The 27,556-nt window shown below is 40.8% G+C and overlaps 2 protein-coding genes across 6 annotated transcripts in view; one reads left to right on the top strand and one right to left on the bottom strand.

Annotated features, from left to right (window-relative positions):
* LNX2 (ligand of numb-protein X 2) overlaps positions 1-8,466 on the bottom strand; it is a 62,627-nt gene extending 54,161 nt beyond the window's left edge. Inside the window, exons 1-2 of one of the 5 annotated variants that reach the window (XM_068930175.1) lie at positions 8,335-8,423; positions 5,959-6,055 (exon numbers count right to left, since the gene is read on the bottom strand). The gene's annotated coding sequence lies outside the window, so the exon portion shown is untranslated. Of the gene's footprint in view, positions 1-5,958; positions 6,056-8,123; positions 8,259-8,334 lie in introns of those variants that run through there. The other 4 variants (XM_068930174.1, XM_068930178.1, XM_009686529.2 and 1 more) reach the window with 4 other exon arrangements.
* Positions 8,467-9,056: 590 nt separating this feature from the next.
* On the top strand, positions 9,057-27,261 carry LOC104151589 (uncharacterized). The gene is made up of 3 exons (XM_068930173.1): positions 9,057-9,179; positions 17,606-17,680; positions 25,884-27,261. Exons 1-3 carry the CDS (start codon positions 9,154-9,156, stop codon positions 26,167-26,169), a joined length of 387 nt encoding a protein of 128 aa, XP_068786274.1. The 5' UTR covers positions 9,057-9,153; the 3' UTR covers positions 26,170-27,261.
* Positions 27,262-27,556: the final 295 nt, after the last annotated feature.

The following is a 27,556-nucleotide window of genomic DNA, read 5'->3' as shown; positions in this document are numbered from 1 at the left end:
TTGGGGAAAAATATTTTTCCTTCAAACAGAAACCGTAATTCATGTATATTAAATACTAACCCTCTTCAATTCGTATTAAAGCAGAGCATTTTTTCCATTCGAGAGTTTTATCAATATATTTAAATATAATTTTAAATATTTAAACAGACCTAAAATATAGTTTTAATAGCTGATTAAATAATTTGTTATTCCACTTTTTTTGGTTGCTTCCATTTTATTGCAATTTTGAAGCAGGCTAACCAAGTCAGAAAACTAAAAAAGCACAACTTAACCTCTGAATTACCAAACAACGCACCACATGATTTTAACAAAAGTACTCTGATGTCCATCTTTTTAGATGCATCTATTCATCAGCTGGAAAGTTAAGAGAATTACTCATGCATTATCTTACAATGGTTATTAATTCTCCATCACCCATTTACTGTTTTCCACATTTTTCTTGCAGTGGTTTATAACCATCCCCAACAAAACCGACAAATTTTTCTTGACATTTTCTATAATCAGTGACGATAGTCAATGAATATTTACACAGAACTTCAATTTAAACAACACATTACTCAAACTCCTCACTACCACAACTGTTAAGAGCACCATAAGAATAAAGTTACTCTACAATTAACAAGTAAAATCAAAAGCTACAGAATGAATAGCAGTTAAGACGGAAAAAAACATTTTGGATCAGATGTCTACAACCTGTCGTTACATACTCGTATTTACATACTACATACATATTTACATACATATCTCAACTCCACTCGTCCATAAAAACTCTTAATATTAGAAATAAGCTTGGAAGAACTTCTAAGCCATGATGAATCACATGTCAGATCACTGAAAAGAAAGAGTGAAAAACTAGTGAAAGAAAAGAATAAGCACAGGGTTTGCTTTTTTCCTTTTTAAACTAATATTGTTTTTTTATATATCTATGTATATGTACAAACACAGCCAGAGTACATATTACATACGCTATTTATACATATATAAAACACATTTATGGTTTATTTATATATATATATATATATAAAAATATATAAAGCAAGCTACAAGACAAGCAGAATGCTAACAAGACTTTAACCAGAAGCAAGTCAGCTCTAGCAAAGAAATCCCATAATTGGTGCTTTGCTATAATCATATGATAACTGTACTGAATTTGGTTATGCTCCTGTAAGCAGAGTGAGGCAGAAGGGCTCTCATGCCTACACAGAACCCTATAAAGTCACAGGTACAGATTACATCATATAATCAAGCTGTAGGGATGACTAAGCAGGATTCAACATGTGATACATCATCTAAAAAGAGCATATATAGAACAGCAGCTATTTCTCATACGCATTAGCGCCTGCGTTTCAACTTTACCTGAATAGCAAGTTTTAAAGTATACATTGCCTCACCTACAAACAAGGCTTTAAAACACACCACCTCTTTTTAGCCTTGCCAAAGCCAATGTCACAGCTGAAACAGAAATCTTTCCTCTTTGACCCTTTGAGGCAAAAAAATAAAACAAAACAAAACACAATCGCAGACTAATGTTGATATTAGTGCGTCCTAACACTAATGGAGTTCTGTGAAATAGCCTACCTTCAGTAAACTTGGGGCTGTTATTTAAAGATGCATGATACTCGGTGTGAAATCTGCACTGTCCCACTAATTTTTGGCAAGCAACATTTTTAGGAAGTTGCATCCAAAAGTTCCTCGCCAAATATCATCCACTTCATAACGGCACAACATTTAGTTACGAACATTTCAAACTTTTCAAAATATTATTTAGGAACGCGTTGTTACCCTTTTACGGCATTTCTCCACTAGCACGGCATACATCTCTTAACAAAGAATAAAGAACTGTAACAGTTTCATTTCACACTCCAGTAATCCAGAGTTGTGCATTACTACTCACTTTAGTGCTAATTTTCCCATAGATTCTCTTTTTCTACTTACAAGACAAGACAGCTCAGGTCAAACGCACAGACAAGCTGTGCTGCTGATTCTCCTTTTCACAGCTACTGAATCACCTTCGCGTTTGCTTCACTGGAAAGTTATTTTCCCTATAGAACGCACGAGAGCCACAGTCAATAGATAAGTCAGCAGCTATCAGTCAGAATACATTTCAGAGCAGAAAAAAACTCCCCACAACCAAAAATGCCAGTATTATTTATGCAGGATCATGCCCACACTGTAAAAATATACCAAGGCAGCTTGCTGCTGTACACACAGTGAAGACTAATTCAGCTCATGTCACTTGCATCTATAGATAGACACATATTTGAAGCTACGGGATATTAAAATAACAGCATTGAGCAGACATGCTGAGCCATTCAGCAGATAACAGCTACTGAACAGTGGTTATTTTGCCAGATTAAGTAAAATGATATCTTTTTTTTTTTTTTTTTTAACCGGTGATTCTAAAATGAAACACATTTGGTTGTTTGTCACTCGATTTTTATGAAGCTTTGACGTACAAACAGAGCTAACATACACAACTTCATGAGACATTCAGATAAAACGTACAGACTCACAAGTACATAAGACTATCTGTACTTTTTAGCTTACTATAACCTAGATGAGATTACCTTACTTTCAGCACTTAAAAGGCATTAAAATAATTAAGAAGCAAATCTAAATTCTGAAAGCTTTCAATATCAAACATATATAATTTTATACGGCCTTAATATATGGCAGGAAACCCTGAGATTTTTTAAAGCTTCAACCTTAATTAGAAGCAGCAATGACAGCTTAGTTATGGACTACTTGTAGAAACGGTCCTGGAACTGATTTATGCTAATTTTTGATTAGCATGAAGTCAAGAAAAAGGCAAGATCTAGCACAGGGATACAGAACTATTTTCCTAGCTCATCAAGATATCCAGACTTGGTGGGCCTCATTAGGTTCCGTCTGTAACAGTAAAGGGCTGAGAAAACCCACCTAGAGCCAAGTAATTAAAAAAAAAAAAAAAAAAAGACAGGAAAAAGGCTGGACAGAAGGAAATCTTAATCAAACTGCTCGAGAAGCAGCTTGACTTGTTAGCTTTAAAAAGTTAATTTAAGCAACAATGCAGGCAGCTCAAGGAGCGGAGGGAGCTTGGGTAACAGCTTCTGTGTACACATGCTGTATTAAAGGCATAGTTAAAGCTACAGGATCACAATGGACTATGGTTTATACCAAACTCTTTAAACATGACCAAAAAGTTTACACATCACCTTAGTATCTGTCTATGTGGTTTTACGACATATCAATCAACTTTTCCTTACAGTTATTTCAGTCTGACTACATTTTAAACAACTTCATGAAAAGAAATTTCAACTGGAGAAAAATCATTGGTATGGGTTGGGGGGAGCAGATCTATAAAAAAGACATAATCCATTACCATGCAAGTAATGATAAGACATCCCTCTGCATGAAGTGGCAAAGGCTTTTACTTTGATTTCTTCTCTAATTTTTAATCCCCAGTTTTGCAGAAGCAGCCCATTACGATACCTAGATAAGTATCTAATTTGCGGCAGACATTCAGCGCACCACCCATGAGGCGTGTATGGACATTAACATCTCCAATGTCCTCCTTGAAATGTCACTTACTCTACTTGGGTAGGTGTAGGCTGACTCATGCATCACAACCGCACAGTGACTCTTCAGAATCTGTTCTCTGGATAGCAAAGTCATTGTGCCTCATACAGTGGGGAAAAGCAGGCATAGGATGGATTCTGAATGTATTGTTCTGCACAAAGATCGTTATTGAAGGTGATGGAAGAACAAACAGTCTTGAAACGAAAGCATGGTTCTCTTAAGAGGACCGTGGAGGGTTGCAGGTATTTTTTTTTCTTTTTGCTGGTGTAGCACGTAGCAATGTCAATTAGGAGAATGATTTGGATGACGTTGCTTTACCACCAGAAAAGCCCAGCAGAGGTTCTATTATACTGCCATAAGAGAAGATTTGCTGGTAAAGCTTATTTCATTTGCGGACTAATACCATGTACAGAGACAAAAGCCCACTCACGTTACGTTAAAACAAAATGCATCAAAAAAGCAGGTTTACTGATACCGGCCAACCTTTTTTTAGATTAAGACCTTGTTCAGGGATGCCAACCAAAACTGGATTGCCAGAAAAAAGAAAAGAAAAGAAAAAAACCCCACAAAACGTCTAGATTATGAAACGTCACTTATATATCAGGGAAAAAAAAGAAAAACCCACCATGCACTAGTCCTTTCAAAGCAAACACAGAATTCCTGTGGCGGAACATGATAGCTTATCCAAGTACAATACAACATCCACTGGAAACTATTTCCATGAACTGATTTCACTCTACAAGTTAGCTATGTTACCTGGATCTGCTGGCTTTGCTGGAAGTTGCCTATGTTTCTCCGAGCAAAAAAAAACCCTGCTGCCCCATCATTCTTTCTCCTATATGTCAACTCAGAGCTAGGATGAACACCTAGTCTGAAAAGCAAAGAAACCCATAAAAAGATAAGAGTTTAGAATCCTCTGACACTAATATTTTTTGGCCTTTCAGAGCCAAAATTTTGAAAATAATATCGCATTAAGAGAGGGCTGTCTGTGGAGGTGAGTAACCCGGATTCAAACAAAAATTGTATGCAAAGAAAAAGAAATCTATGTGACCGGAGTACAACTAAAAGAGTTCGTAAAGGTTCCCATGGATAAGAATATTGACCTGAACGTTACTGCAGTCAGTAATAAGCAACTGTGCTTATCCTGATTATTTTCTAACCATAACAGTGATGTGCTGACAGATTCCACTGGGCTTGTGCAAGCTCTCAGGCGACAACTGTGAGAACACGAAATTGTGAGGTTATCTCGCGAAGGAAAAGCCTATAATACACTTGAAAATTACTCCTACTGTAAAGAATTTATCAGTGCAAAAGTAGGTAGCTCGCGACTCATTTTTTCCCCAGCGTGCTGAAGAGTTTTTGACACCGCCACACTGTCCCAGGAAACCTACTCCAAAAGCCCTGCTTTGCCTTTACACAACTACTGTTTTTCTCCTCTTTCCCAACTACAGCTTTGTCCTCCTTTAACGCACACCACTTACACTCATGATTCACTCCTAGAAGCATTTTGGTAGGAACAAGGCAAATAATTCATATTACCTCTTCCTTCAATGCTATGGAACTGTTTATAACTACCTTTTACAATATTTTAAAACAGTATCTGTTCATATATTGGATATATTCCTCAGTGAAACTGAATTTTGCTCTACAGCCAAAGGTTCTACGTATAAATTATGTATACTCCATTAACTAATACTTAAGCATTAGCAGTTCTCTGCAATGAGATGTAATAACACATTCTTCTCTATGGCCCAAAGCAAATCAACTCTACCTTCCTGCAGACTGTCAGGTGAAAATTAACTTATAAATAATATTAATCTAGCACATTCATAACCTCACAATTCCGTTATTACCTGATTTGGTCTGTTTTGCTGGGATAACAGCAAGAAAATTCTAGACAGTCTTAAACTACCACAAATACAGAGCAACAATACAATTTGCTTACTTAAAAACGAGGCTGAAAACATTGTATCTTGCAGTATCTTAGCGCAATTTTTTTTTTAATTAAAATACTTTCTACTGATTAGATGGAAAAATTTCAGAATCATAAAACGGAACTTAAAATCTTGCCTAAAATCTTAAAACTTCAAAAGTTACCCGATTTTACAGCAAACAACTGCATCCTTACACAGCCTTTTGTTTTTACCATATAATGCACTAGCTCACTATCAGAGAGGCTCAGATTAGAAACCTCCCCTCTCTTCCCAGCCCAAATTCCAAAACAGAAACTGTCCTAAGCTATTTGTGAAACTAACATTCATTCAAATAAACATCTAAGAGAATGCAAAGGGTTGTCACCTAATCAAATTCAGATGATCAAAAACACTTCCAAAAATGAGAGAGATGTCTGTACCACTACAATGCACAAGTATGAAGTCAGCTCCTCTACAGTACTCCTACCATCTGTAAGGGAAGGAGACCCATGGCACGGTTGGGAGTTTCTCGTTACATGTCCATTGGTTAGCCAGCCCTCACTGCCAAGCCAGAAGTCATCTACCTATACGAAGTCATGCAAAAGATGAAAACAGTCAGGACGAAAATGGGACAGGTTTATCCCCCAAACTTTGCAAACATAAATCCTCAAGACATTCACGCACAGGCTGAACATCAAGCCCAAGAATAGACCCACCATATTCCACAAGAAAAACTTGAACTTTCAGAATTAAACATACGCATGAATGCCTACAGAATTGAGGCCATAAAAAGCAGAGACTACAATGTTATTGTCTTTTATTGCTCTCTAGACACCGTGACCTAACAATTACATAATTAAATAATGACACGTAAAAGGGTTTTCATCCTTAAAAGGCACTATGATTTCTAAACAAAAAAACTCCATTGACCTAATAAAGCAATTTAGAAGCATGCAATTCAACGGTGTCACATTAAATTGCTTTTCCAAACTAAATCAACAAAGAATTTTCAAATATCAAAGACAAACCACTGACTAGACCAAACAGATTTCCAGTGTCCTCTGGTGCCTCCATACACCAGGAAGCATTTTCATTCTGAATAAAGGTTGTTTTCTTATTACAGCTCTTAATATCTAATAGCTTTTTAAACAAGCAGCATCTTGCTGATTTATGAAATTAATGTATACTATTCCAGTGTCTAAACTACATCATATCCTTACACATTTCTTTTTTAGAGTGATATTGTAAGCCTCACTTCTGCTTCACGGTGGCTTTAAGTGGCTGTATTTAAAGCATTTATTAAGAGAAGGATAGGATTGAAAAAAAAGTCTAGCAGGGGAATATTCTGAAGTATTTTCAAGTAGACAGTTTTAACTGGAAGCTAACAAACTTCTGCTGTTTTTTAGTGATGCTGGTCCAGAAACGTATAGTGAGACTCACAGGCTGTTCAGTTCAGGCAAAGCCTTATGACAAAACAAAGTTTCACTAAGGTCATCAAGGCTTTTATGTGAGTCGGCTCCACACACACGCAAAAGCTTGCAATGTCAAAGCCAATATTTTTCTAATTATATATGATAGGCTTCAGTAGGCTTATTTTTTAAATTAACCTAACTGTTCAAGAGAACAAAACTTTTCCACCTAGTCACCAGCTTGCACTCCTCTTGCAAAGTTTCATTCCTAAATTGCAGCTTCATGTTTGAACAAATTTTAAAAAAAGGTTAAAGACCTGGGTTAGGAAATCATGTTGTTTGTGCAAGCCTCAGACCCGAGTCCAAGGCCCTGGGCTATCTGTCGCTGAAGTCAGTAGGGTAGGAATTTGTTATAGAAAACTCGGATCTAAAAATCAATGTGTAGGAGGTTTTTTTGTGTTTACTGAGATTTTAGAATTTTAATAACACAGAAGCTTAAAAATCAGAAATGTCATAAACTTTTATGTAAAAAGATTCCCACTGGACAAAAGGGCGTTCTTTGCAGTTTCCCGAACTCGGGGTTTATCGTTCTGCAGCGCTGCGTTTAAGGAAGAGAAGACTCCTCACTCAGTGAGCTTCAAAAAGTAAATGCTAGAAGGGCCCTATTAAGCCTTACGGTCCCAGACAGTATGCTTAAATACCTTGTTTCCACCCTGAGGAAATCTGTTTTAATAAAAGTCACGGCGGCATATGGCAGTACTAAGGTGGTTATTTTCCGAGCGGGCAGGGACACTAACTGAAACCATCTGATGTTTCTTCCTAAGCCTCCTTGATCTGCTGCTGGATCGCAGCTTAGAATAAAACATCACGAGGCCACAAGGAATTGGGTAGCGGAGTAGAAATCGGTCGGTCCAGCTGTTTATTTAATAAGAGCCTAGCTCAGAGCAGCTTCTCTTTTGAACAAAGAAGCTCAAACGCTTCTATGATTTATTTCCAGAGGGGGATCAACGACACCCCAAAGCCAGCGCGTAACAGAAACTCCTACTTTGTACGCGAGCGCGAAAGAAAACCCACAACATCGTGTAATTAAAAAAGGAATTAGATGGGGCCCAGCAGTACTTAACCGCGGATTTCTGGCGCAGTGCACAACCAGACGGGCTGTGCATCAGAAACGCGGCAGGCGGAGCCGCAGGGGGCTGCCGTCCCCGTCCCCGTCCCCGTCCCGCCGCCGCCGCTCCCCCACCTCGCCGCCGCCTCAGCGCTGCCACCTGCTTCGCCAGCCGCGACGGTTTTTTCAACGCGACAGACGCGACCTGAACGAACACCGGCCCCGGCCCGCCCGCCCCAGACTTGTTGCGCCACGAGGCAGGCCCGGCCCGAGCAGGCCCGGCCCCGCTGCCGCCTCCGGCCACCGCCCCTCAGCGGCCGCCCAGCCGGGCAGGGAAGTTACTCACCGCCGCCGGCTCCCGCCGCCGCCGCCGCCCCTCAGAGCGGCGCCGCGCTCGCCTCCATGCCGGGCGCGCAGAGCCCTCGGGGCCGGGGCCGGCCCAGCCCGCCCCGCCCCGCCTGGCCCAGCCGCGTCCCCGCCGCGCCGGTGCCGGTGCCCCCGCCCCGCCGCGCCGCGCCGCGCCTCGCCGGCGGCAGCCCCGGGCGCGGGGGCGCCGCAGCCTATGGGAGCGGGCGGGGCGGGCCGCGCCGCAGCCCCGGGGTGGCCCCGCCGCTCGCCTGATCGGCGGCGGCGGCGCGGGCGGAGGGTGAGGGGCCCCCGCGGGCAGCAGCGCCGCGGCGCGGGGGGCGGTGTCGTGCCCCGGCGCACCCCCGCCGCCGCTGCCCCAGCCGCCGCTGCCGGCGCTGGGCGAGGAGCCCCCAAGCCCGCTCTTAGCCCGTCCCCGGCCCCCGCTCGCCTTAGCGGAAAGCGAGCGCGGACAGCCCCGGTCGCCCCGTCCCGCCAGGACTGGCGCCAGAGTTGCTTCCCGAGCCCGCCCGCCCGCAGCAACTGGGCGGGGGGCGCTGAAGGAAACGGCCCCTCTCGGGCGGGGGCAGGCGCCCGCGGCAGCCGGCGGGGAGGGGCAGCGGCGCCGGGGCCGGGGCCGGGCCGGGGCGCGGCGGGCGGGCGGGCGGCAGGTGCGGAGGGGGGAGGGGGGAGGCGGCCGCCGGCCGGCACCGCCCCGGCTCCTCCCCCGCGGGGTCCTCGGCCGCCCCGCCCCGCCCCCGCCGGCCGCCAGCGGGACATGGCGGCGGCCTGCGCCTGAGCGGCGGCCGCGGGCCGCGCCATGGAGGAGGACCCGGAGCTGGAGAGGTGAGCGGGGGGCGGCGGGCTGCGCCACCGGGCCTCGCTGGGCCGCGGCGGCGGCGGCGGGAGGAGGAGGAGGAGGAGGAGGAGGAGGAGGAGGAGGAGGTGGTGCCGGCCGCGACCCGGCGGCCTGTGAGCCGCGGGGGGCCGGGGAGGCCGCGCGGGGTGGGCGGTGCGCGGCGGCCGGCTTCCTCCCTCGGCCTCTTCGGGACGGAGCTTTGAACCCTCCCCTCGGGCGCTGCTGTGCGAAATAAATGAATTTTAAATGAATTTTTTTCCGGCGTAATGTGAAAATATATACGTGTATCATTGCTTGAAAAGAAAAAAGTCAAATCTCCTCGCAATGCTGCTGGTACTGTTCAGGAAGAAGATTTAAAAGCATTAGCTGGCTCGTCTCTCATTAATTGGAAGTCAGCAATTAGCCTCACTTGCTAAAATCAAAAAAAAATAAAAAAAACACACAGTTAAACTTGTACTCTAGTCGGTTTTGGTTCTCAGCGTTAGAGATTTGCCAGCTGACCAGCTGTTAAAATGACCCGTTTCTTGTATTATGGCAAAATGTTTGCGGTCGTTTTGTCAAAAAAGGAACGTGCTCCGTGCCTTGCGGTTTGGCGTGGATGAGCCGATGTGTTTTGCTGCGCGTGCTGAGCTGTGGTTGAGCTGTGGTGTTCCCAAGCAAACATTGCGGACTGAAACGCACGTTTCTCTCTCCGAATATTCAGTCCTCGCAGGCGTGCCTTACTCCTGCTTTACTCTAAGTATTTACAGCACAGGTAGATCTTTTCTTTTGATAATCATGCTATTTCTTGCAGGTTTGTCTAGAAGAAATGATTAACGTGGTGGGTTTTTGACATGGTTCCTTGAGCTTCGCTCCACTTTTCTAACAGGCAGAAAACTTAGGGGACAGCGATGACTAGAGGCTTTCTGAACCGTTCTTCTCGTGATTCTTCTCCTTGACTTTAAGAGTCGGTAGAAAATAACTTGTTTCTCTCGCTGTTTATATTTAGCAAGTATTTTAAATAGGACAAATGTAATAGTGTTGGCGTGGTGGAAGGCATAGAGAGCACAAAGCTTTTTAAGAGGCCTTTAATTCTTGTACGCTACCTCCCCTTTCACATCATCAGTACAGAAATTCAAGTTTCTTTCTAAATATGCAGGAATGTTATTTTTATGACTGCTGTTCCAAATTTATGCCCCCCTTTTTAATCATATCAAATCTAAACTTTGTCACAGCTCCTTCCACGTTCTGTCTCTCTTCTGGCCGCTGCTGACGTGCCGGGGACTTGTGGTTCTCCAGGCAGTTTGGGGCGTAGCTGCGAGAGATTGCTCCAGAGTCTCTTTCTGACGCTCTCCTTTCCACCAGCCAAATTTGCCTCTTATTTCAAGCTGATGCTGAATATACTATTCCTGTTTCATGGCAGTAAGGTAGATAGTGAGGAGGAAACTGTGTATTATTTGCCAGAGGAGGCACAGAAGGGTTTAACTGTCCTGCACCTTGAATCCATGCTACATGTTTAATCAGCTCCTTGCATATTATATATACAGTATAGTGAACTTATTGGTTACTGTTTTCTATCTTGGATCTGTCTTACACTTCTTCATTAGCTAATTACTTTTTCATGCTCTCAGTATTCAAAAAAGCTCTTTTTGTTAGTAGCACCCTTAATTCAGTTCACACTGTGTGCATTTAAATGTCGTATTTGAGCATTTCCCATCACACTTCTCCATACAGTCCCCAAGAGTCTAGTGTTGACCTCTCTTTATCCTTTGGCTTACAGACATGACTCGTTAGTCTCATATCCAGCTACCTGGTGATCATACTCACGTTATGTCAGATGTACAGCTATGGCAGTTAGCTTTCGTAATTTTTGGCCCTTTAAAATATTGCTTTGGCCTACGAATAATGGCATTTTTCTTCTGCAGCCACAGCATAAATATTTTAGGTAGATTTTTGATGTTTCAAAAACGTTTTTATTTGGAATATTTTTCATCGTATTTATCTCAGTTTAGTCTTATCTCAGTGCACGAGTCTTCAATAACAGTGTAAGACTTTTTGTATGTGTGGTTTTAGTTAATGTAGCATAAAAAAAAGTTTGTAACTACTTTAATGCAGGTTCTTTCAGGCCTAAAGTGCATTTTGTCAGGTTTCCAAACAGCGATTTATTGAGAGGAGTCAGTTGTCCCAGTTTTTTGTGACCATCTAAAGAGAAGTCTCTCTGTTCTGCTTGTTCGGTGTTGCTTCTATTTTTCCATTTTACAGTGTCTGGCTCTCGCTTGATCTTGTGTTTGATGTTTTTCTCGCTTTGATAGAAAGTGGTAGTCACTACCAAAGCTGATGCTAAGTTGTGTTACCATGTGACTGTTGCGTACCCTGGGATTTAAAACCCTAAAAGCTGTAAATACTTCAAGTGTGTAAAATGTTAAGCCACGTTCTATTAATATATAATTCAGAGTAAAATGTATATGATCCTAGAGGAAGTAGGAAAAAAGGTTACAAATCAGCTACTGAGAATTGTTTATCTTATATTTTCCCTATAAGCAGGTGTACTTACTTTTCCTACTTAATTCCTACTAAATGTCCTTTGGGGTATGATAGAGGTCACTATTTTCTTCCTTATCCAAACAATTCCCACCAGCTGTCTTCATGGGTCTGTGTGTTCAAAGCACAGAAAATACGTGGTTAATCTGGCAATATAAAGGAAGTGGCTTTGCTGTGCTGTGTGTCCAGATTCTTCCATAATCAATTTCGTCTCTCAACAGCTCTGGATATTTCACAACCTTTAGTATCATAGCCTCTTAGAATTGCCTGTCAAGCTTGCTTGGAGTATCATGTACTTGGAAATAAGCATCTCTTAAGGAGATAACGTTCTGTACACAAGAGCTGCATTGTGGACAATCAGTAGTCTAGTACTTTTGCTGTCCCGATTATAGTTTCCAGCAAGTAAGTTTTGTGCCTTGGAGAAATTATTCGACAGTTCTCACTATTCTTTCTGTTATTTTTAAGTTAAAAATCTAACTGTCATGTTACTTAGTTCAGTATGTAATTCTTTCCCATATTTGTGGCCAAAAAGGTGATTTGCAAGCTAAAGTCGTTGTTTGAAATTTTGTGGTATCCTCACTCCTCAAAGCCGTTGAGAGTATCAGCACGGAAATGTGCTGAAAATAGACTTAGCTAGGTAAGAAATAATCCTGGCCTGGGGAGAGTTAGAGCATGAGCATGCCTGATGTGGAATATCTTTGCCTTTGAACACACGGTAGAAAGTCTGTGGCATATTAGTGCCTTTTTTTATTCTTGTTCTTAGTTGTGGCTTAGGCTTTCTTTTTGATATCCCTTTTTGTCAGTGTTTGTAATAAATGTGGTCAAATAGGACAAATTAACTCGTAGGAGTCAATTATACAAACATTGGCCTTTCGTGTCATTCTTCTACTGTAGCAGGCAATAGCTTCAGTCCTTGGCTTCATGGAAAGTCTTGATATCTAATTTTTCAGAGATAATCTGAGTACCAATGGCCCCTTTACTTTGGATCCTGCACGCACTCAAAAATAGCGTACATAGTCAGCGTAGAAGTACTTTGATAAAATTGATGTAGAAACTGGCTGTTCATTCTGGGCCTGTAGCTAGCTCTCAGGACCTAGAGTACTTCAGAAAGTAGATTTAAGCATTCAGTGATTTCAGAGATCACCATAGCTCAATAACCTAGCTTTTCAAGTTGAACGTTACTGGTATAGACTGCAGTTGATTATTAATGCTACAAAGGTCTTTGGAGAAGATCTATTTGATAAAATGTTCTCTTACTCTGGGAGATGTTGTACAAAATTGTATCTGATTATTGCCCTCCTGCTCCCAGATCTGTGCATATCAGTAATTGATTGTGTGCTGTGAAGTAATTCCAGTAAATACGTTGCCGGTACAGTTCTCTTGGGGATCGTTGATGAGATGATGGCATGGGTAGGTATGGCAGTGCTGTCTATAATTAAAAGCATCCAGTCTTCTCTGTAGTCATATCCTGTTCTCATTGCCTGTAATTTTATGTGTATCTGTTTATCTGTATCTGTTATTAATTGTGTTCATTTTTTAATCTATATTTTTGATCTTTTTCAGCAAAAAGGTTAACCCTTTTTCTGAACGACCGAGAGAAAACATGAATGATTTTACTTGACTTTGCGGCCTTTAACATTCTCCCATTGTTCAGGCACGTGCATTTGTGGTACCAGTTGTTAGAGTTTATGCAAGGGGTGTTTTGCTCATAACCTTAGAATATAGAACAGAAGTCTGATCCCTAAGGAATATGAATAGACTTTGGACCATACTTTCTTGTAAAGATAAAAACACCCGTATTTATACCTTAATATTATTGTAGTTCTTTAGGGAAGTTTGATTGTTCAAAGAGTATTGCCACAGCAAGTTTTTGAGTGCTACTTGCTGTTCTTGTCATAAATGATGCTGGAGTGATGACAGTGTTCAGAAATACATCCCTTCCTTCCCCCTCAGGCCCCCTTGGGAAGTAGTCAATTAATTACTGCAATTGATGTTACCTGCAGATCCCTCTGTGTATAGTGTCTCATGTGAAAATTGTGTGCTGTGTTCCCTTTGCTTATATTGCTGCTATGGGTGTTGAATCTGGCAGCTACGGGAATGTTTGTGTAGTAACCACGCTGTAAAAATGAAGACAGCTAGGAATGCTGAGTCCTAAGAGTCCTTTAAAAGCGAATGTAAAAACCTGGTTTGAAAAGCTGTAAAGCTTTTGACTTACTTGTATAGAGAATATAAGTTCGGCGAGTGGACATTCATTACTTCAAAGATGATCTTGAGAATTCTTCTCTCATCTTTATGCTGCTCAGTTGACTTTCTGTGCAAGTCAGAAGGGCTTTATAGAAGATGAAGTAACTAAAAATAATGTTAAAAGATAAATGTTAGGAAAATTAACGTTGGATAAAAAGGGAAGATCTCAACTCGTAAGGCTGTAACGATGGGTGCCAAGTCAGTCTGATCTGTGATATAATCAATCCAAAATAAGTACGTCTCTCATATTTTATGGCTTATAATTTTTGTATAAGTTAATAGAATTTGTGTCACCATATTAACATATTGTGATGCTCCACTGAAACTGTACTGCAGCTCTTTAAAATATATATATTAGAAGTGCTTTGTAGCTTGAATGCTTTGGGCTTTAATTTAAAAAAAAAAATAACGGCGGTTCAGTTTTCATGAATGGCTGTACTGGTTATGCAAAATGTCCTGGTGATTGTATATAGACTTAAAAAAAAAAAATTCCCAATATCTAGAGCCCAGCTGTTGCTAAGATCATACTGATAACCTCACGTAAGAGAGAGACTCTTTGTGACGAAACTTTTAACCAAACTACCATTAAAAATTAGTGAATAGAAAAGTGATACTATAATTTTTCTTTAGTGCTTTCCTCTAGTGTTGGCCTCTAGTGTGGAAGTTATAAACACCTTCTGCAAAGCCCTTCAAATGCACACTATCAACCAGAGAAGTTATAATTTGAGAATATTTGCATACCTCTCTGGCACAGATCTCAACTTTTTCTAGAAGGAAAACTGGCTGTGTGGCAGAGCTCTGAGGGTTGTGATCGGTGGCACAGTCTAGTTGGAGGCCTGTAGCTAGCAGTGTCCCCCAGGGGTCAGTACTGGGTCCAGTCTTGTGCAAGTTATTCGTCAGTGACCTGGAGGAAGGGACAGAGTGCCTACTCAGCAAGTTTGCCGATGATATAAAACTGGGAGGAGTGGCTGATGCACCAGAGGGCTGTGCTGCCATTCAGAGGGACCTGGACAGGCTGGAGAGTTGGGCAGAGAGGAACCTCATAAAGTTCAGCAGAAGCAAGTGCAGGGTCCTGCACCTGGGGAGGCCTGACTCCGTGCACCAGGACAGGCTGGGGAGATGACCTGTTGGAAAGTAGCTCTGCAGAGAAGGACCTGGGAGTACTGGTGGACAAGTTGACCTTGAGCCAGCAATGTGCCCTTGGGGCCAAGAAGGCCAATGGTCTCCTGGGGTGCATTAGGAAGAATGTTGCCAGCAGGTGGAGGGAGGTGATCTTTCCCCTCTTCTCAGCCCTGCTGAGGCCGCACCTGGAGTCCTGTGTCCAGTTCTGGGCTCCCCAATACAAGACAGACATGGAGCTACTGGAGCGAGTCCAGCGGAGGGCTACTAAGATGATGAAGGGACTAGAGCATCCCTCATATGAGGAAAGGCTGAGGGAGCTGGAGAAGAGAGGATCTGATCAGTGTGCAGAAGTATCTGAAGGGAGGGTGTCGAGAGGATGGGGCCAGACCCTTGTCCATGGTGCCCAATAACAGGACGAGAGGCAACAGGCACAAACTGAACTATCTGAACATGAGGAAAAACTTCTTTACTGTGAGAGTAACTGAGTGCTGGAGCAGGTTGCCCAGAGAGCTAGTGGAGTCTCCTTCCCTGGAGATATTCAAAAGCCGGCTGGACACAATCCTGGACAATGAGCCCTAGGTGACTCTGCTTGAGCAGGGTTTGGACTGGATGATCTCGAGGGGTCCCTTCCAACCTCAACCATTCTGTGATTCTTCCACTAAAACGTTGCTTGCTGGAAATAATTATAAAGTGATGAGGTAGTTCCATGATACATGTCTGTCAGTATAAAATTTGAAAACTGTGTTCATGCAAAACTGAAAAGTAACTGTAAAAAGAGTAGCTATATCTTGTTGTGTATTACAGTTGGACCCATTTAGCACCAATTTGTTTTCCATTACCAAGGAAAACCAAGAAGTGCCCAAAGGTCGTGCAGACAGAGGAAAAACTCTGTCACCAGCTGATCCTAACAAATGGAAGTATCCTTGATCACTAGCGTTAAGGGAGCCAGTAAAGGTTTATGTTAAAACCATAACAAACTCAAGAAGGTCTTAACTGACAGATATAAGCTGCTGTATAACTGCATAAAGTTCTCTCATTAGCTACTGAAAGAATGTCTGAGCTGCTTATCTTTGTTGCCTATTATGCACGAGCAGTGTATGCATTTAAAGCGAAAATTCCTTGTGTTTTGCTTGCAGACTTTAGTAATCTAAATGGTAATAAACTGCTGTGTTGGATGTTTAGAGCCCAGCATGGCAGTTTTTTGTGAAGATCTAGCAAGTTAAACTGCTGTTTTTTCTTCTCAGACCTGCTTCTGTTACTAGATAATGACTCTTGGTTTCTCTAGTCTCAAACTTGGCTTGACACCAGAATTAGTATTCCAGCTTTTTTTTTAAAAAAATCTGTTACAGCAAAGCAGCAAAGTCCTAGTATGCTAATAATCCCACAGCAATGCGATGGGACATGGCTTCCTCACAGCTTGAGTTGAAATCTTTTGGCCATTGCCTTTTTTGCACAGCCTACAAACACACTGTACTGTCAAGACGATGATTGTCTTGCTGTGTACTCTGCACGCTGATTGTCATTCTGCCGTATCATAGCTAGGAGAGCTCAGCAATACCTTTCCTCTTTTATTGGCTCCTACCTTCAATTAGTCAAGCCTGCCTGTTATCCGTGTCACTGTTCTTAATGGTTAGCTTCATATGCTGCGTCTTACAGTCAAGTGCGTAGCTTTCCTTTTCCGTCTTGTAGTTCTCACTGGCTGGTATATATACTTGTTAACAGTTCACTAACCAAATTGGCTGCTTATGCATTCAATTTATATAATAAATGACTTGCATTATGCATTTATTGATCTTCCTATTAACTTCAAGCATGTACTGAAAAAACAGTTACTCAAGTTTTACTGGTGATTGAAATTAATTAGTAAAAAGAACTGAAAGACTGACAATGCAGGGATTATCTATAATTTGCAAAATTTACGCTCTCGGATGACTCTTTATGTGAGCATAGTTATTTAATTGCTTTAGTATCAGCCTAGACAGTTTGTTTTAGAAGATAGTATTAAATTAAAAGTCACAAAGTCCTGCTGGGTGACAGTGGATCATAGTCACAGAGGTGAGCTCTTTTCTTCCACTATTACACCAAAACTAGTGCAGTTTAACATTGGTAGTTGTAGTAATAGAAATTATATTGTCAAATATATGCTTGCTATTTTACTAGTGGTGTTTAATTGGGCTCAAAATAGAAGAACGTAAGTGAAGTAATACCAGGGAAGAGCAATCCCAAGATGAAGTGACAAGGACTGTGCTTTCCAGTGCAGTGTAGTAGTTTTGCACACTCTCTCTACTCTTCAGTTGAAATTAGTATTATGATTGTTTATTTGCAACATCTTTCATTGCTTTTTATATGAACATTTTTTATAATCTTGGTATGTAAGAGTATGAATTATGTTAATATGAAAGTCAAGTTGATTTTGGTAGCCTCTTTCTTCCCTGAAAAGAATTAAGCAATAAATTTCCCATTTTGTTTACATAACTGCGTAAAGTGACAAGTTCTCGTTTTCTTTTTTTCCTCTCCTTATATGTAGGAAAGCTGTAGAAGAGTTGCTTAAAGAGGCAAAACGTGGCCGAACCCGAGCTGAAACAATGGGAGCTATGGGATGGTAAGTCAACATGTACATGAACACAGAACTTGCTATATTTTCTTAATATGAGTGTCAAGAGGAAATGAATACTAAGACCCACACAGAAATAAATGTTACATGTAATGTAAGACAAAAGTCTCTGCCTTTTAATTTACATCATATTTATATAACTTTTCTTCATCCAGATATTTGGGCAAAAATGTGATTCTAGATATATAAGAAAGAAGTTGAAGAAAATTTTGCCTGCATAAAATTGCTTGACTATATATATAGAAGAGCAAAGCAATTGGCGAACTGGGAGTAACTTTTGTTACAGTATTTCCTTATAGTAGGTGGAATAGCAAACTTTAGACTACAGCTTTACAAAACTTTAGCAATATTAGGTAGCTTCAATATGCATATACTTACTTACATGCTGGCCACATATTACTGGCTTTGATTCTGTTTAGATTAAAAAAATTGATAGCATAACACCAAAGAAATCCTGTAAAACAATAATATAATAATAACAAATTTCCTTTAGCAGTGTATTCATGTGTAAACTGCAGCCAAAAAATGAACTGAAAGTATAATCTAATTTTGGAAGAAGGTATTTTATAAGACAAAAAACTGCCTATAAACAAGGGGCTAACTTGTTTAGCAAGTGGAGAAAAAAGTTAATATTAAGATTTTATGTGAAATATAGTGTTAATTTTAATGCAATATTTCAGATTTTACAGCTAGATTATCATAGAATATAATGCATATTATTGTAACTAGAGAAAAAGCAACAGGCTGAGAGGATTCATGTGCCTTAATCTGATGTAGATGACTGATAAGAAGCTATCTGATCTAGGGATGTTCACACAAGCATAGCACGCCAGTTGACTGCATTAAACCCATTTGTAGATAAGGTTTGGCTTCCTCCGCTGATACTATTAAAAGGTAAGCCTGTACTGTTAATGAAGTTCTCAACTGATTTCTCAGCTATATTTGTTTTAAAGTAGCTCCAAAGAGATTAAAATAGTATCTTACTCCAGAAGGTTAATCCTTTGTTTTCTGAACATATTTGGTGTTTTTGTGTTTTTTACCCGGTATTTCTGCTAGGCATGTGGTTTATACCATTTATGCTAAAATAGTTGAATTAGTTTAATCCCCTAATGCGTTTACAGCTATACTGACATAGCATGCTTTTACCCTGTGAGCCTTATCAAATGGTGAGGTAAGCCAATACAGATCAATTAGCACCATGAGGTGCAGTATGCATCCAGTTACTGTGAATTTGCACGTTAATCCCAGCAAAGCACCCCGCTATCCTGTGCAACGTTGCTTCCACTTGTGCAATCTGGAATACCTACCCGTATTTGTAGTAGTGTATACAGGCTTCTGTCCCCGGCTGTTTCTTATTCCTTGTCTGTGTGAGTGTAGTGGTCACACTTAAGTGATTGTGATTGCCAGCTCAGGATAACATGCTATTTGCTGTCACCTGGTGCCCATGACCTGCCAGAAGAGGAGATAGCAAAGGATGACTTATTTTTAGAACAGCTTCAGATTCTGTTACAGTGACATAGTGGCTTGTTAGGCCTGAGGCTGTGTTAAAGATGTAGGAGGAGAAGAGGACTGTCAGGAAGACTTCAAGCTGAGGAAGGCTATTGACGTGGGGATTGGCATGGAGATATCCTGAGAAGTAAGGAAGTAAGCATCCTTTTAACTGTGGAGGAACGTGAGAATAGCTGTACAGAGTCAAATGAAAGATCCACCCCTGCAGTGCCCTGTCTGTCTTTATCAGTGGCAAATAGCCAATGCTTAAGAAATGGAGTTAGAACGGTAAAAGTACGCAGCAGTACTTCTTCAAGATAATATCCAAGCTTCTGACAGTCTGAACCTCAGGATATGCGGCACCAGAGATGATATTTTTGCATTTGATGTCCTTCCGGGGATTTTTCTTCTCTGAGTTTGTCCATAGAGAGATTAATAGTTGTAATCCCATCTGTCACAAATCTGCTGTAGAGTTTGGCAGAGGCTAGTATGCAGCTGGTGTGTGTGGCTGTAGGGAAGGTATAAAGCCTACCACAGGCAGTTTCCCAGTAAGTCTTTAGTGTCTAGTTCCCCAAGCTCAGAGACAGATCACCAGTAGGAAGCTGCCACTGCTTTCAACCATTTACAGACATGTATTACATATATTTGGTGCCTGATGGTGGTGTTCTGATCCCTCTGAACTGGCCTAGCAATTAAATGTTGCGTATATATATGGAAGATGAAATACCCAGTAAAGTGGTTGGAAGAGAACTTACTGTGCTCCATGGAGTATCAGCCTCCAGCAAAATAACATCAGATGTAAGTAGTGTTACAGTAAATCCTGAAGGGCTTCAGAGGTTGGATTCAGGGGTGACATGTAACCTTGCAACTGTAAATTGCTGAGAGAAAGGTAGCAGTTGTTTTGAACTTCATGGATACCAAATGAAATACGCAGAAAAGTTTGTTTATCAAAACGTATGCTAGGAGACCAAATCCGGGAAATCATAAGTGGGTAGAAGCAAACAGGCAAGGACATCACCAATGTGACCAAAGCACAATCTTAACAGGTGCAGAGCAAAGCCTGCCTTCCTTGCCAAACTCAAAATGTTTACAGGTGTGTTTCATAAGCTCTCTTGGGGTTCCCTCAGCCCTTTGTCATAGGGCACATACGATCCTGGAGAAGAGATGCACAAACCCTGGAGACATCCAGTGCAAGGCTATCAATCCTGCATTGGTGCTGTATAGTTGAAGCGACTCAGCTTACGAAGAAAAGATTATTCTGCTGTCTCATTTTGGGTAAGAAGAAGCAGAGACTGCTACCACTCCTGTTTTACTGATTCCAGTTTAAGTTGCCCTCCAGCAGCCGTCACATACTGGGAAATTCACTTCTGGAGTTAGTGGGGTTTTACAGGAATGAGTTAAAGGGAGATGTGTAGGGAGGAGACATTCCCAGGGAAGTGTTTTTGCATGCCGTTACAAAGGATGCAAACCTCCAAGCTTGGAGGTTCCTGGTGAACACTGATGGCAGCAACACCGTAGCAAGCTTCTGCACGCTGTTCTGGGACTACCTTATGGTTCATGCCACTGCTCCACTGTCCACAGTGATTTTCTGCACAGCTCGAGTGCACTAGCTGAAGAAGTTCCCCAAGTGCCCCTTCCTAACCTTTTTCTGCCTTCTCATAGGAGATGGGTAGTAAACTGCTGTCTGAACTTGAGTTGCAAGCATCAAAGCTGGCGTAGCCAATTTTGTCATGGAAAAAAATGTACCAAATAGTCATCTTTCAACCCACAGTTTCTGATGCAAAGACTCAGCCTTGAAATACGGGACACTGTTGCTAGTATCTCTTCCAGTCTGGAAATACTTTGCCAATGTTACCTTGTCTTACAAGCTTGCTGTGATTGGCATGAATAGGTGCTGCAACCTCTAGAGATCAGATGGCAGTAGAAGAAAGGCTTATTTTGAGCGGGGAGATTGGTGGTGATATCAAGCAAGAGCTTATGCAGGAAGGGAGGTTGCCTGGGTTTCTCTGGACACTGAGCATCTCTCAATGTTGCCAGTGGGCCACGTGAGTTCTTGCCTGGTTAAGAGTCGTGGTTCACTGGCCTCCATGCTCTCAGGACTACTTAAATTGGTGGTATCTAGGTCTATGGCAAATTAATCCAAGAAATACTGAATATTGGTATTTTCAGACCTCGCATTACTGGCTCTTGTGTGTTGATTTGTTCCTTGGCTGTTCTCACGATCCTTGTTCTCAGCACTGCAGTATTTCTAGTTCCTGTAGTGATCCATCCTTACACACTGTATGACCTCGGTGTTTCTTGTCTGGGGATTCCTACCTCCTTATGATGCCACATGGTGTAGATCCGTCCTCTGTGGTATCTGATTCAAGATTTTCTGATTCATGGAGTTAATCATGAGTAAGAAAATGTGTAAGAGAAGGAAAAGGAAGGATCATCTTTGAAGCTGTCTTAATCCCTGAAACATTGAGGAAAAGAGAACAGAATTTGTCTGTAATGTAAGTTTGATCTATGCTATTGTGATTCTGGAGCAGCTGCCTAGAAGTTACCACTTGAAGGACTGTACAGCTGTATCCAAGATGAGAAGTTGTGGCAAAAAGAGTTAGAGCATGTGAAACTGTTATATAAATTTGTCCTTGATTCAGCAGGGAGCGTTCAACGCAGATGGAGTAAAAAGTTACAGGATATGTGGGGACTTGTACCGTGTGCCTTTAGGTAGAATCAAGCTACAAGCTGAGATTTCCTACAGTGGTTTTGTCAGTCCTGTGGGTGTAATTCACAGGCTTCCTTGCAGCAGTAGAGCTATGTCATTTTAAGGGGTTGTTCTGCTTTGATTGAGAAAGGCAGTTAAAATGCCCTCAAAGCTACTACATAGGCAAGTTCTAGAGGCTATAATTTTTTTCTCCAGTGTATAGGTTTAGTCTTTGAGGATCCTGCTAGCAAGTGAGCTAAGGCTGAACTTAATCTTTTTCACTTGCTCTGAAAGCTTACCTAAAATAAGATACGGAAAACGGGATATTTTTGGATGATTTGTTCAGCTTTGCATTGTAAGAGTAGATGAAGTTGCAGAAAGATGATGAACATTGGAAACAAATTATTTTTAATCCTATTTCTTATAAAGCACTGCTAGAATTGCTTTCATGTCTATAAATAGATTCTGTTCAATACCAAATCTGTTAATCAGACGTATTGCAGAATACTAAATATAGGCAAAAAAGGCTGTGAGACACTAAAAGCTTTGAGAGCACTGAGCACTGGAACTCCTTCACTTCATTGCATCTTGTCTGTGATTAAATTGATGTTGCATGACTATGCAGAAACACTCGAATGTGATTCCACTAAATCTTTTCACTTGAACGTAGAGAGGAGGAGGAGGAGCAGGGTACAGACAGAGGTTGCAAAACAGATAAGTTAAAATCTTACGATCAGAGCATAGATGCCCGTGCAAAGTCCTGCCAGCTGTATGTAGCTCCCAAGACAATATGTAGGAGCTTGCAGGGTCCTTCCAGGCATCCTCTTTTGTGAGATCCCTTATGAAAGGACTGTAACCTAGATTAGCTGCTGTGGCAAAACAAGCTCTGGCAAAACAACCTCCAGCTGCTGTATTTTCTTTTCAGTTGCTCTTGCTTCCTGTAAAATACCCTTTTTCCATGGCAATTTAGGAGCGTCAGAAATGTACTTGTAAGTTCATGCATAACAAAACCTATTATTTGCTGGAAACAGCTGATTTACTCTATATGCCAAGGCTGATGGTGCCAAGGATGTTTGGTATGTACTGCTACACAGCACAGGGAAGACTGTGGTTCGTGGGCCTGTACTCTAGCATCTTAATCAGTGTCTGTCTGTTTTACTGATACGCAATTGCATGATACGCTTCTGTGCTGAACTGCAGTGCTATGCTTTTGCACTTGTTGCCAGGTATTGGCTGGAAAGTAAGATGGAAATGTCAGAAGTGGGATTAAGATTTGATTTATGCTTACAAGATTTTTTTTTTTCTTGCTCATAACTTGAAGTTGTCACTTCCCCTTTTAGGGGGCCAGGTTGGCTTGTTTTGAGGGTATGTGATGTTTTATGTGTAAAAACACCTTGTCTTAGCTTATCGGAACACGCAAATAAAAAAACCAAGTGTGCCCTTGGTGGAATACATTGCTACAAAACTGGAGTCAGTTTTGTAAACTAGACTGCTCTAGAATTGCAGGGTTGCACACGTTCTTTGGTCAACTCTGCAGTCTCTGCTTCAAGCGCACTTGAGTTTGAAGCTTTACAGTTCTTTAATAAAGTTCTTTCTTTTTTGTTTATCTATTTTGTGGAACCGTTTGCTAGTCAGCAGTTGTATTCCACCTTGCAGAGGCTGAACTTGCCTCCCAGTCCTTCAGATCTTATTCTGAAGGCAAAGCTGGCGGTGAGTTGAGCCCTGCAGGATCAGAGCTACAGCAAGCCACAGACTTGCCTTAGGGGAGATGAACTGCAGAAGTATCCTACAGTTTTCTCACCAGTGGAAATGCTGGCAGAGGTATCAATGAGTTAATACAGTTCACTTTTAATCTTCACAGTTAGATATGTATACCATGTATATAATGTAAACATTATGTACTTGTACACATTGTAGCATATATATATAGTCATATTGCTTCAAGATTTAAAGGCACAAGTTGCTTCATTGAAATCTGAGGTCAGTAAAACTAAGGACTGATGCTTCTCTTCAGTGCCGTAACTGCTCCATGAAAACACAGTGGCTCGTTTTACCACTGAATGATAGTGAATTGATGGCATCTTTTAGCTGACTCTGAAGCCCTGCGTTCCTCATCAATTTTTTCCCTTCTCAGTGTTGCTCAGACAGCATTCATAGTGCCAAAAAGAAATAAATTTTTCAGCAAGATGGATTTATTTTGGGCAGATTGTCTCATTCTGGTGATATATTTATTAGTGCTTAATTGATACATTAGCTTAAAAAGAAGCAAGAAACAGACAAATATGAAACAATTGAAGTTCTCATCTGGATGCCATCAAGAAAAAACTGCCCTCATATTGGTAGGATGTGTGAGATACAACAGTTTAATGTGGGCCTAAGACACAGGGCTCTTCTGTGTTATGCTTTTGAAAGTTACCTGTGCCATGGCATGTTTATCACCGTGTTCATAGCTGATGAGTCTGGAAATGGAAACCTTATTCTACTGAATACCTGGTAACCACATATTTTCATCAGTAATAAGATTAATGCATAAATATTGTTATGCTAGTTTACAGAACAGCTATACTTGTGTATATATAGAGATCTAGGTTTTTTGTGTTTTTTTTTTTTAAGCTGAGACTTGAGCATAACAGTGTAAATTCGCATGCAGAAAGGTATAAAATAAAAGTTTACAAAACTCTAAAGCTAGATATCCTGTGAAAACCTGTCAAGAAATACGTAGCGGAAATAAAACAGCATGACTGTTCAATGTATTCTTCTGAAATAACTCGCGTAGTTGTTCTTGTAATAAATCCTCAAAGAAATTATTGACAATGCTTAACAATGACAGTGGAAGTAAGCACCGTGTCCACTTGAAAGTTGTGAATTATGCTAAATAATTAGACATGATCTTAGTTCCAATTTTTCTGTTGTTCTACAGTTTGATACCTCTGATTATTCAGAGGTAACAAAGGCTTTTAAATCATCACAATGTAGTTTCTACATTTATATGAAATTTTGTGGTAGCATAGATAATCCTAACATTGCAGTGTTAGAATTCATTGACTCCACAACTGATTCAGTAAGTGGCGCTGTGATCTCCAACATTTCTGCTTTTTTAGAGTAATCCCTTAAGGTCTCCACTAGCATGCAAACTAAAATTATTTGTGAATACAAACGCCACAGTACTACCCACCATAAACAAAGTTTTCAGAATGTTTTTTACTTACTGAAGGAAAAAGAGCCAACTTGGTTTTGTTCACTGCATTCTTTAAGAGAGAACAAATTGGGAATAAGGAGTGTACAGTTACTAACAAGATAAATGAAATATAAAAATACTTGTTTACTAAAACTAGCTGATAAATTATATGCAAAAGTGTTAAGCGGACAGAGGAGAAATCGGAAACAATGGAAGAGAAGCTGAATGAGGGAAGGGGCTGAACAAGTATCCTGTCTACTTAAGAAAATGAAACTAAACGTTTTCCTTGGTAGACAGTTGCCAAATGTAAGTTAAATTTGATATGCCTCGTATATCTGTTTTATTACTATAACTACTTAGGTTCTTTGTGCGAGAGTATCTTTTATTTTCTAAACATCTCAGTTCATTAAACAATGCCGACGACAGTAGATTATGATCTTGTAAACCATTCCTACCTGACTTAAAACATGTTATTAAATGTCTGATTCCTGAATAGCTAAGTTAAGCATTGACAAACTTAAAATGTGTTTGTCATCTCACAAGGGTACATTAAACGTTAGCTTTGCCTCATGTGCTTTCCCCTGCACACACTGCCTTGTAAAAATCTTGTGGATTTTCACTCTATTAAAGGAAAATATCTTACTCGGTATGATAAAAAATTAATAGGAGAATGGGGACAACCTTGAGCATATCTTTCTGTACTGAGAGTTTACACTAGGTGGCATGCAAGGAAAGCCAAAAGCACAAACTTGTCTTAAAATTATTAAAGTTAAACTTTCAGACTTGCTTCAGATATTTTCATCCTATCTTCTCATTACTTTTAAATGTCTTTACAGGTTGAAATGTCCTCTTGCTGGTGCAAATAAAAGATTTCTTATTAATACCATCAAAAACACGTTACCCTCTCAAAAAGAGCAAGACCAAGAACGTGAGCCTAAGGAAGTCAGTAAGGAGCCTGAGCCAAACAAAAGCAGGAAGGAAGAAAAACCAAAGAAATGCAGAATTCATCCATACACACCCAGCTTTCAGTCTAGAAGGAGAGTCAGCTACTCTCCTCCTAGGCACCGAAACAGGAACCAGCACACAAAGGATAAGTATGAAAAGCGATCAAGCAAACGATGAGGAAAGTGATGAGTACGTGTTGTTGCAAGCCAAGAATGTCATTAAATGTTGGACTGCAGTGATGTTTCAGTTTTTCAGGCAGAGATGCTGTTCAAAATTGATGTTTGAACAGAGAGTTGCTTCTGTGAGAAGTAACCTTGAGGTAGTTTTATAAGACTTTTCTTCAGGACCTTTAAGAGAAAAGTAAAATGCAGCATAAATCTTTCAATGTTTTAGAACAGACATTCCCTTCCTTTCACTCCTTTCCTCCCTTCCCTTCTGATTAAGGATAGGGCCTTGGTAATGGGGCTTGTTCCATGTGACACTGAGACAGGTTCTTTAGTCACTTCACCCTTTGAGAAATAAATTTAAATTAAGCAGAAGCCTATTTATTGTATAAAGCTGGCAGAACTTTGCTGCTAAATCAATAGAAAAGTTTTGCTTGTTTGGGTTAGTTGAGTTTTACGGAATCTAAAAGAAGGGAGAATTGGTCAATACCTGGCCACGCACATACATTTTGTATAGTATATAGGAATTTGATTTCTTTACACAGTGTAAAAAGAACAGATTTAAAATGGGCAACACTGGCTTTAGCTCCCTGGAGGAATTCCCAGGAAAAGCTGATTCTACTTGTTATTGTGTTAGTCACAAACCTGTCATGGCTAATGACAAACATTACCCCTAAAAAGCCATAACTGCAATAATTGTCTCTCTTTAGACTTCCCGCTGTAAGGAAGTGGTTTGAACAGTTTATTGTCATGGTGCTTTCAAAACAAACCTTGAAGACAAAATTATCGTATCTCTCTCCACAGCTATGAAGTTTTCAAGTAGATATGTAGTACTAGAATGTACAGAGAAGATATTTAAAAACAGTTGTCAAATGCTCACTTTCCAAGCCTATGTGACAATTTTGTAGGGGTGCAGTTCTTCAACTTGTGACTTTGAGAAAGTATAATTATGCATCAGCATATTCTTTTTCTTTTTTCTGTTTGTGTTACAGTGACTTCTATGTGAAATATTTTGTATTTCAGTATCCTCAAAAATAATTGTTTTGAACGTAGATTTCAGTTTTTGAGTTTGTGTGTTGACAATAAAATCTGATGTGTTAAAATGCTTTGTGGAATTTGTACTTTTAATGAATTTCTTATTAAACTGAAATGGGCCTATGTCATCTGACAAGAGGGTCAGTGTTTCAAGGTCCTTCAGTGTTGTGTTAGAGCAAAGAGTGCCACCTATAGGTTAATCTACACCTTGTCTTGTTCTTCTGCTTGTCTGTCTTGGAAAGATCACGTTAACTAGGTGAAGGGGAGGCCAAAGCGGAGATCTGCTGTGACGGAGTTTTGATCTAGTAGCAGGAATTGCTCTCCTCAATACTGCCAAGGCAGTTAAACTGGTGTAGAGGCCACCA

This window comes from Struthio camelus, chromosome 1 (assembly GCF_040807025.1).
Source record: "Struthio camelus isolate bStrCam1 chromosome 1, bStrCam1.hap1, whole genome shotgun sequence".
NCBI lineage: Eukaryota > Metazoa > Chordata > Aves > Struthioniformes > Struthionidae > Struthio > Struthio camelus.
This window is presented reverse-complemented; position numbering and strand designations above follow the sequence as displayed.